We start from the raw sequence: 11,376 nt of genomic DNA, 5'->3' as shown, positions 1-11,376 counted from the left end.
CATAAGCAAATCAGTGACTGTCAATCAAAAATGGTACATTAATCTTTATATGGAAGGCTGATTGCATGAGGGTATATTTTTTAGTTCTATCATTTTGAGAAATAGAAAAACTTTCGGTACAATTAGGTTACTGCAGACTTAACAAAGCAGCATTAAATGTTATGCAACAGAGTTAACAATAAAATATTTCGTGTAACAATTCATCTGTAGCAGTGTTATGGAGTAACATCCTCAAGCGGATGATAAATCAAGGTTCAAAGTTCGTCAGGAATCTTCTTGTACTAAATATTAATTTTTAATTCTTTTGTTCACGTGGTGGTTTCTTGTTTTTCTTTCTAAGCTCAGTTTTTCTTTGTTTCTCTTCCTTTACTTTCCTTTTTTCTTCAGTTTTCGCCTTGTGGTATTCAACTGTTCGGCGCAATGTTAAAACAGCAGGACTACGTCGCTTGAGTCGTGATGTTCGTGTGAGTGTTTCAGGCGATTCTAGGAATTCAGCAAGCACACTCTTATTATCATTATTTAACTGTGATATGTCTCTTAGATTTGTCAACATATAGCTCGTCGAATTCAACAAATTCGAACTACAAATGTTCTTCAACATGGATTTCAGATGTCTCTTTGGTCATATTATGGTCTTCAATGAAATGTTCCTCAATCGTTTGATTATCGACATCCATTGGTTTAAACATTTTTAAATAATTTGACCAAAAAGAGCAGGCGACCTACTGTTACGAAATTTTTCACTTTTTGATTATTCTAACTCGATAAACAAATAGCTGTCAAGAAAGAAAATCGAAGGGTGTCCAAAATAAGTTGACATCATTTTTTTAAGACATATTGTGGACATCATTTCTTTAAGATTTTTTAGATAAAACCTTACGAAGAAACCTTTTCAAACACGTAACATGCATAACACCAAATCAGACAAACTAATTAAATCGATAAAAAATATTATAATTGTACATTTAAATCCAATTTGAAAATGTATCATTTCAACCGGTTGGCTATCGTTGAAACATGAAACGTTTTCGGTGATATTTTTGAAAACTGTGGATTCTGTTTAATTTTAAACAATTAGAGATGAACTAATGATATTGAAACTTAATAGACAACCCAAGGAATGCAATTGCTGCATCAAACCAAACAAATTCAGAGAAACTTGGCAGTGTAGGAGGCAAATACATTAACAGGGTCCAAAATGTGTAGGAGTCCAAATTAGGTTGGTTACCCTATTCGTCATAAATATTAATTTTGAATGGCATCAGCAAAGTGCCAACTGTGCGACAATATCGCTATTACTCATCAACTATATTTTCGATATATCCTCTCTAGTGCAACGAAAAACATTTACAGAGGCTCAGTTACGTGAATCAATACGTTTTCGAGTTGGATGATTGAGTGTTTTGCGAAATATTGTTTGTGGCACTAAAAACTGGATTCTAACCGCACTGCGCACTTACTACTCTTCTATTAAATTCTTCTCATAGACTGGTTAGTTCGACTGATCTGTCTATAAAAGTACCATCTCTATCACTTGAAAGTGCGGAGTCCAGGTTGGTGGGAAGTGCGCAATATTTCTCAAAAGTAATTCGTCAAGCATTAAAGTCACTCGCTGCTTACACAAACCTCCTGGTTGCCAAAACTAGCAAACAAAACAACTTGGTAAACCGTGCAGCCAAACTCATTGTTTTTTTTTTCTCCGCGTGTCTTTATATTTAAAGCATCGTCTTTGGAACGCACTTACTTTATACACGGAAAATAAAACAATCCACAGAATAAGTTCTTTTAACTTAAATTTAGGTAGTTTTGAGTTTTGCGTCGCTTTCGCAATTAGGGACCATTCATAAATTACGTAACGCTTTTAGGGGGGGGGAGGGGGTACGACAAGTTGTGACAAGTTGTGACATAGGGGGGAGGGGGTGTTAACTAGATCGTTACGTAACATGTTTTCATCGAAGAAAAAATTTCTTTCTCGGAATTAGTTACGTAACAGGGGAGGGAGGGATGGAAAAATTTGTTACGTAGGGGGAGGGGGAGTGAATTTTGGGCAATTTTTGCGTTACGTAATTTATGAATGGTCCCTTATTAGTCTTGTCAAAAACAAAGAGAGAGATTCGACTCAGTCGAGACCTTCCATGGAATAAGATACTTTTGAGTTGTTTGAGGTATACTTAAAAATACGTAGATACAACTTAAATTTAGGCATATTTAACTCAAGTTTGAGTATAAAAAATCTGTCAATGAGTTGTGGTTTTTACCGTGGTTAAAGTGAAACTGCCTGCAACACGGTTTACCAAATTTTACCTTATTCCACGATACCTCGAGATTGAGTCAAAAGAGCTCAACTTTTGGTAGTTTTTCGTATCCGTGTATAAACGTAGGGGAACCGGGGGCAAGACCGACACCTTAAGGGGTTATACACAAAATTGTGGCTAAAAATTGAGCTAAGTTTGTGATTTTTTTAAGCGTTTTATGCAATTTTTTTTTTTGAAAAAGCAAAAGACAGCTCGTTGGTAGTGCTATCAAAGTTCGAAAAAACAAGTTGAATTTAACAAAAATACTGAAGGTTGGCGGAGTCATGGCCCATCCCCCGTAGCGAGTTTTTTTTTGGCAGAGGTTTGCGGTGAGCGCTTTCCAAGCCGAACCGCTCAACTGAAATGAAAAAAGTAAAAAGATTATTGAAGCAAAATGTATTGTGGTGTACTTGAATACGGATCAGTTTTCCAATAATTTTTTTTCCTGCAGATAAAACATGTTAACCAAAAAATTGAGTTTCATGGTGTTCAAAATTTTAAACAAAAATTCATGGCAAAGAATCAATTTTTTTGGATGAAAAAGGAACCGTTCAAGTACACGAGAATGTAAGTACAAACACTTAAAAAAAATAATGAAAATTGGATGAATAGTTTTGCGATATCACGTTCACCGCAACGGTACTTTTTAAACAACTAAGTTCCGAGATAATTGCATTTAAAGTTTTGTGTTTACTTCATACGCGGAAGAACCAGTGCGCTGCGAACGGTTGTAGTTTGAAATCTAGTACTCCGATCTGGATGAAATTTCGCACAGATATTTTCAAAAGTATGTACTTTCAGAATATTCAATAACTTTTTTTCGATTTTTTGAGTTCCAACTTTGTATATAACCCCTTGAGCGCAATTATTTTTCTAAAATTCCACAATGCTCCTAAAATTGAATATTCTGTGCATAATCCTTGTATAGATTGTTGTTAGCAAGATATAATGTTTTCAGCGTTTCAAAAAATTCGATTCATTAAAAATTATTTGTTACCATAAAATAGAAAAAATGACATTTTAACCCTTTCATGCCCAACTTTTTTCTAGTGAATGTAGAGTTTCATAACTATTTTTCCTTGAAAATGGTTGGGGCAAGAAACACGAAAAGCCTATTTTCATAAAGATAGGTGCTTCCATGGCTGTGCTAGAAGCTGGTCAATTGTTGTCTTCTAATGCTTAATACAATTCTCCTAGAATAACTACAATAGTCCAATTATGTGTAAAACGTAGCCAATGACAGTCTAAATTGATAAGTTTTATCAGTTTTTAATAATATTGCACCATAACGAAGATATATGAAAAAATCATTTTCCGTCGTCAACCTAAACTGTCCCTGGCAGCCCTGCTCCATCGGAATCCAATCAGACTAATTGCAATAACTTCAGTTTTAGAGCTGATCGTTGTAACTGTTAATACTCAAATTAAAGGCAATAATCACATTAATGAGCGTTACTTGTTTTTGCGAGCAAATCTCGCCTCAATCAAAAGTTACAGCTGTTTAAAAACGTTGTTGTCCACAAACAACATGGGCATGAATGGATTAAAAACGCTACGGGAAAGACCAACACCCCAAAGGTGCAAGAGCGACACCCTTTTGAACATTATTTTCGTCCATTTTGTCCATTGAAAATGTATTGTGTATGTGTGATAAAGTGTAATTATGTGTATATGAGTATGTGTGATGCGAATGCATGCTTTCTGGAGTTTTATCGCGTATCAAGAGGAAGCGAGCACTCGAATGCGTTATGAAAAAATAATGTTTAACGTTTTGATTATATAATGTTATGATTTTCCTCAAGTAACCTTTTCGAGCTTTATTACCACTTATGAAGCCATTGTAAGCAGTGAGATCAGTTCTGCCAGAAGAATGCATCCCATGTTACTAGGATTTATACACTTAGAAGTAACGTACGCATCGTAGTTATTTATTCGATTCGTGTTATGATTTTTCGGAGCTCAGTTGATCAATAATCCGACAGTAGATGAAAATTGTTCTTCAATTCATTCCAAAATATCATATTAGGTTATACTTTTTCGTTTCGTTTTTTAATATAACTATGAATCATGCTCAATTCGATTTTTAATTTTTTGTCGGTTTATGTCAATACTGAGAAGAATTAAGTGAAAAACAAACTGGATTTCGTACATTCCTATTATAAACATGGTGTAATAATAGTGTAATTGAACATCACAAACATTCCCAGTTGTTCGTATTGAATTAAAAATGAACCCAACCATCTGAACAGCGCACAGTCTGGGTTGCCAGTATTTTTGAAGAAAATCTGGCAGTTCAACTAAATCTGTCTGGCAAAATCTTTAACTTGACGATGACCTCAAAGTCATCGAAATTTTGCATCCATTTTGCGTGTACTAATGGAATATGACCAGGATTTGGTTGTTACAACCTCTATAATTTAAATATCTGATAGAATAGGAGATTTCGCTGTTGGCTGGAAGCTTAAAACAACTTTGGTTGTTAGAGATAAATCTGGCATAATGGTAACCTCGCTAGGTGTAACGTAAAATTCAGAATATCTGGAAAAATCTGGCAAAATTTAATAAATCTGACGAAATATCTGGCTTGAAAGAATGTCTGTTCAGTTGGAAAAAATCTGGAAGATTCCAGATAAATCTGGAACATTGACAATGATGCGCACAATGGCTGGAGGCCGGACAAAACCTCAAAAATTTATGTTTGAAATATTCATATTTTATATATTTTTCTAAAATGCACATGTATTGAATGATATATATTCAAAATTTTATGATCATTAATTAAGAATTCGATTTTTAACATCAATTTAAATGTAGCAATGTCCGGACTTTTTAATGATTTTAATTTCCGAAGCCACAATTGCTCTGTTCTCTTCAAATGCATGTTGCTCTTTTGATTTTGATCCGATTTTAGCACAACTAGTTTCATTGTGTAGGGGAATGATAGAACTTGGTTAGCGATAATAATATATTCGCTAAATTTGCTTGGAACTATGACTTTTTGTTTAGTTATGTTTGAGGTAATCAGATCAAAAATACTTTTTTCACTAATTTATTCTGTACAAACATGCGAGAAACATTTCGGAACGGTCACATTGTACACATTCTATGAGAACGTACCTCTACTTTTCGAATATTGTTCGGACGGCAGGCGAAAACAAGATTTTTGAAAATCCGCCTTTTTTTACTGTGCAGATCAAACTAAATAACTTTATTTTAATTTACCGTAAATAATCGATTATTTGTCTTACTCACAATTGTTTGTTCTCCTTACTTTACAGCTTCCTCTTTTCCTTCCTCTATCGCTGTCTATCGCAATTTATCTACAATTTAATATTCACATTTTTCATTTTATCGGTTTTAGTAATTAATTTGTACGTTCACTTACTTCGTTTTATCTCGGAATTGATAATCTCAACTGTACCGTTCGTATTTGTCCAGTGTTTGCCTCCGCGTATCTAGTCATAAATTTGTTGCTTTAATTCACTGCTTTATATTGTTTCACAAACTTACGTATTCTGGATCTTAGTACAGCTTAATCTTTAATCCATCCACTATCCGAATAATTTCCTTGCTCACAACTTCTAATTTCTTATTCCAACGTATTTTACTATTCTACTACTATCACTTTCAAAATGGTGTTTTTCTATCCTACTTTCCTTCTTATGTTGTTTGTTTACTTATGTTGTCTGACAGTTCCCTCGCACTACATTCGTGATGCACTTCGTCGTCTGTCAGCATGACAACAAATTTGTTGCATCTGTCAATTCGACACGGGTGCAATGGTGCAACTGCCAGTGATGCCAGAACATTCCCCGGCCCGTAACCCTGTACCGGAGCTCGCATCCGGTTCAGAGTTACCAAACTCCATCACGGCTAGTTTTGCTGTTGCTCGCCTATATCGTCGACTGTTGGTGCGTACCCAGGCCTGCCGAATTCGTCCATCACCGGACACGATGACCTCCTCTATCACCCCGCGGATCCAGCACTTCCGGTTGCTACCTTCTACCACATAAACTAAGTCTCCTATTCTTAATGGTCTCGACTCACCAAACCACTTTGTCCTCTGGTTTAGCGAAGGAATGTACTCCTTGACCCAACGTTCCCACAAAATGCTGGCCAACTGCTGCGATCGCTGGAACGCGTCTCGAAGTGCTGCTGCTGGATGAGGTGGGGGAAGATTCACGCTAGGCTGATTTGGGGAGAGTCCCCGCAAAAAGTGGTTTGGAGTGAGTGCCTCCGCTTCGTCACACTCTTGAGACACGTACGTTAGCGGGCGAGAATTGATCATGTCTTCCGCTTCCACCACTACTGTCTGCAAAATTTCGTCCGTCAACCGTCTCCCATCATCAAGCGCCACGAATGCCTCCTTAACCGACCGAACGAGACGCTCCCATACTCCTCCCATGTGAGGAGCCAAAGGGGGGTTGAACGTCCACTTCGTTCTCGCGCTAGTCAGCTGATCCGCACAATCTTCTCCTATTTCTCGAACAACTCCTTCCAGTTCCTTACTGGCTCCTAGGAAGTTCGTCCCATTGTCGGACAGAAACTCCATCGTCCAACCTCGCCGACCAATGAACCGGTGAATCGCCATCAAGCACGACTGCGTAGTCAGTTCGTGAGCCACCTCCAGGTGCACCGCGCGGGTTGCCAAGCAGGTGAACAATGCGACCCATCTCTTCTCCGTTCGGCGTCCTACAGTAACAGCAAATGGGCCCAAATAATCCACACCTGTGTAACTAAAGGGACGAAGATTCGGTGTTAACCGCTGCACTGGTAGCGGAGCCATTCGTGGAACTCGAGGCCGACTTCGATGGACCTTACACCATACGCAAGACGACGACACCTTCCGGACTACTGCGTCAAGCTGCGAAATGTAGAACAACTGCTTCAGCTCGTTCTTCACCGCCTGTCGATATCCGTGACCGCTCTTCTCGTGGTAATGCTGAACAATCAGCTGCGTGATTTTATGCTGATGTGGCAGGATCGTTGGAAAACGTAGATCGAATGACAGCAACTCTGCTTTCTCTGCTCTCCCCTCCATTCGAATCAGCCCGTTTTCGTCAATCAGCGGAGTAAGTTTGTAGAGTGCACTGGACTTCTCGATCGACAGCCATTGGCTCACCGGCCGATCCTTATTCCTGACCAGTACCTTCAACTCATCGATGAAACACTCCGCCTGTGCCATCTTCATCAGCCATAGTTCCGCCTTCTCGTACTCACTTTGCTGTAGCGCCACACGTACTGACGCAGCTGCCGTCGGTTGTAGTACACTGCTCTGTCTGCTCGTTGCTTTTAGCGTCTCAATCGGCAGTTTTTTGCTCTTTCGTCTACAGTTCGACACGAACCGGATTACGCACGCCATCGTCCTCACCAGCACTGTCCACTTAGAAAAGCGATTGGCGTCCACGATAGCCTGTGCAACTTGCACGTCGTGCAGCATCAAGTGAACCCGAAGCTCCTCCGTAGTGTTAGCTGGAGGTAATTCTCTCTTCGGCCACTTTTCCACACTGTCGTACAAAAATTGTTGCCCACGTACCCACGGGCTGTTGGGGTGTATCTCCAGATCTTTACCCCATTTGGTTACCAGATCCGCCACGTTCAATCTCGTCGGAACCCATCGCCAATCTGTCAGTTTAGTCAAACTAAGAATTTCGCCAATGCGAAAACCAACAAATTGCTTGTAGCGGCGCTGATCCGACCGAATCCAGGACAGCACCACTTCTGCGTCAATCCAGAACACCACTCTACTGATCGTGAAGTTGTGATTCTGCTCGATCGTTCGTGCCAGCCTTGCCGCAAGAACCGCTGCCAGGAGTTCTATCCGCGGAATCGACAGCTGCTTCAACGGTGCTACCTTCGCTCGACTCATCACTAGCGAACACACCACTTTACCCCGTACGATTGCACGGAAGTATGCCACACATCCGTACGCCGTCTCGCTGGCATCAGCAAAGATGTGAAGCTGGACTTCTTCGACCTCATCTGATCTCGCAGTTCCGAAATAGCTTCGAGGTAGCTTAAACACTGGCACGTCTGCGAGAATGTTGGTCCGCCGCAACCACTTCCTGAACGACAGCTCAACGATTGCGTCATCCCAGTCGCAGCCTGTCCGCCACAGATCCTGAACCAGCATTTTCCCGAGAATTGTAACTGGAGCAAGAAATCCTGCTAGATCGAATTGCGCCATCACAATACTCAGAACAATTCTTTTCGTCGGGCGTTTTTCCTCTAGGAAAACCTTGTTGTACTCTGCTTTCCATTCGGTCGCAAAACGGAACTCGTCTCCAACCGGGTCCCAAACGACGCCTAGCACACGCTCGTATTCGGTGTTCTTGTCCCAGTTGAAATGCACTGCGGAATCGACACTCCTTTCTCCTATTTGTTCGAGAAATCTAGCAGAGTTCGACACCCAGTTTCTGATCCGAAATCCTCCACACGAATGGATGTACCTCACCTCACTGGCTCGCTGGATCGCTTCTTCGATAGTATCCACGCTGTCGTAGTAGTCATCTACGTAGTGTCGCTTCACGATGGCTTCTACTGCTTCAGGGTACTTCTCCGAGAAATCTGCTGCATCCAAGTTCTTCACAAATTGAGCTGAGCAGGGCGAACACGTGGAACCAAAGGTGGCAACGTCCATAACGTACACCTGCGGAGCTTCCTCACTGTTCGCTCGGAACAAAAACCGTTGCGCTTGCCTATCCTCAGGTCTGATCCGGATCTGATGGTACATTTCTTGAATGTCACCACCGAATGCTACTGGCCGTTCCCGAAAATTGCAGATTACCTCCTTTAGTGCTCCACTTGTTTTCCGTGATGTGTGAGGAGGAACCGGAATGCGCACGATCTTATGATGAGATGAAGTATATCTTCAAGTAAGACAGAATATGAGTCTGTGTTGCATCTCGAAACTCAAAACTGTTCCAGCTTAATACGGAGCCGCTGTTCGTGTAGGATGTGTCAGCAGTCGTTTCTGATTCTGGGAATCCAATGCATTTGTGGCATCGTAGATATTGCCACACCGAAAATACCCGTTAGGCAAACCTCGTAAGTGCCAGAATTGTGAAAGGTCTGCAGCTGGAAGGCCTAAAAGTAAACGAAAATGTGTGTGATTCGAAACAAACAAGACTACCGTTTAATGAAACACTCAAGGCAAGATCTATACGAGCCATGGAGCTGATTCACACGTGTGTATGCGGACCATTGAAGCCAGCCAGCAACGCGGAATGAGTAGGAATATGTACGTCAACTTTTTTAACAGCAACACGCACTTCACATTCTTAAGACTAATAATGACGTACTCGAAACATTAAAAAAAACTCCGCGATGGCCATTGTGAGCTCTAGATCCACTTTGATTGCGACATAATTTAGCTTAGTACCGTTCTGTATACTCGAAACAAGTTTTTTTTTTATTTTTGCAGAACCATTCACGTTTAAGCATTCACTCACAGTAATCGGAACTTCTTGCTCGATGACGTCGATTTTGATATTCGACAAAAATATTCTTAAGCTAGCATTCGCAGTTCTTCCGGGATACATTGTTTACGAACAGTTGTCCTTTATTGGAAAAGAATGAATGTTGTTGCTAAGGTAAAGGCAAGTTCAGTAATGGTAGCTTTTAATGACTAGATGCTTTGTTTCAGACATTCTATTTCTTTATTGCGTTGTCCCCCTTGCTTATCATAGGCGGCTTTAATCGAACTGACTGAATTGCGTAGGTCACGGTAATTATTACACCTGTTTGTGGAAATAGCGTAACCCATCACAGAATCCTTCGTAAACTACTCGGTCAGATTCACCAAGGGCCAGTCTATACGTTCCACATTGTTTATCCACCAATTGATTTATGACGAGGTAGAATTATTTTTAACACGGGGACGGACCTAGCGTAGTTGGTAAATCGATTTCCTTGTAAGTAGTTCACCTGGGCTCGATTCCCAACCCCGCATATAGGGTAGATATTTTTCCAAAAAGATATTTCTCCAAGCCGAAAAGAGGCGAATGATCCTAAGGTTGAAACCACTCTAATCAATATAAAAAAATATTTTAAACAGAATAAGACGACACAATAAGTTTCGGTAGCAGGAGATGTGATCGAATTATTTCGGTTGCCAGTACAGCTATGATTCGGTAAAATTTTTTGAGCGAAGTAAACGGTTTTACAGTGAGAAAAAGCAGACAGCTTTATAACACGTCTGTATGAATCGACAGAAATAGATCTCTATAGGCAGAGTCTGGACAAAAGAATATCAGATAAACTGGCAACCAGTGCCCGCAAAGAAGAAAGTTTAGCATCGCTTGAAAATGTTCAAGTGTATGCTAGAAAATGAAAAACAAATCGCTTTATGATGTTTTCAATCTTTTATAGGAGCTGATGAAGTCGGATGTGTTTTCAGCCAGTAATGTGATGTGACAATTCCTCAGTTGTGATGAAAGCAGAATATTGTATGATTTCTACAATACGAAATAGTCCATCACACACAGTCCATAGATATACATCAGCGTTGCGAACTAGAATTGTTCGGGTTCGGGTTTTTAGATCCAAAACCCGGACCCGAATTTGATGAGTTTCGGGTCTGGTTCGGGTTCTGTAAAATTAACCGTCTCGGGTTCGGGTCAGGTTCCAGGTTTTCAAGTTTGAAATTCTCGGGTTAGGGGTAAATTTCAAATTCTTTGATTCGGGTCGGGTAAAAAAATAAACCCAACCATTTCGTTCGGCTGTTTACGACTATATACAACACCTAGTTGCTTTTTCTAGTAAGGTTAAGACATTTTACTTCGTGATACAAACTGATGACACAGAAAACAGTACTAAATTTTATCACCTTTGAATCGCTAAAACTTGTCAAATTTTCCGGTGTCAAAACATTGAATTTTATTATTAATGTATATATCTTTTTCTCTTCAGATCTGCAAGCTACCTGATTTTTGTTTTCAAATGAACACTCGTGATTTATTGTCATGCTAATCTTCAATAAAGAAAATTTGTCGGAAAATATTGGTTCACCTTTCCATAATTGAACATGAATTTCGACATACTTTGAAGCATACATACTTTAGGTCGCGGTCGGAGTAAACGC

General features: G+C 39.9%; 1 protein-coding gene across 1 annotated transcript; it reads right to left on the bottom strand.

The window, feature by feature from the left end:
- Positions 1 to 6,054: 6,054 nt before the first annotated feature.
- LOC131679541 (uncharacterized) lies at positions 6,055 to 9,466 on the bottom strand. Its single transcript, XM_058960282.1, has 3 exons — positions 9,427 to 9,466; positions 9,230 to 9,380; positions 6,055 to 9,163 (listed from the first exon to the last, which is right to left on the bottom strand). The coding sequence occupies exons 1-3, from the start codon at positions 9,464 to 9,466 to the stop codon at positions 6,055 to 6,057; spliced, it is 3,300 nt and encodes a 1,099-aa protein (XP_058816265.1).
- Positions 9,467 to 11,376: the final 1,910 nt, after the last annotated feature.

This window comes from Topomyia yanbarensis, chromosome 2 (assembly GCF_030247195.1).
Source record: "Topomyia yanbarensis strain Yona2022 chromosome 2, ASM3024719v1, whole genome shotgun sequence".
Lineage (NCBI taxonomy): Eukaryota > Metazoa > Arthropoda > Insecta > Diptera > Culicidae > Topomyia > Topomyia yanbarensis.
Note: the sequence above shows the minus strand (reverse complement) of the source record. Positions and strands in the feature narration are given on the sequence as shown.

Coding starts and splice junctions, on each gene's coding strand:
- LOC131679541 (XM_058960282.1), bottom strand. CDS start 9,466: ATGGCTCGTATAGATCTTGCCTTGAGTGTTTCATTAAACG. Junction 9,381..9,426: donor CTTGAGTGTTTCATTAAACG/GTAGTCTTGTTT, acceptor GTTTACTTTTAG/GCCTTCCAGCTGCAGACCTT. Junction 9,164..9,229: donor CCTACACGAACAGCGGCTCC/GTATTAAGCTGG, acceptor TCTTACTTGAAG/ATATACTTCATCTCATCATA.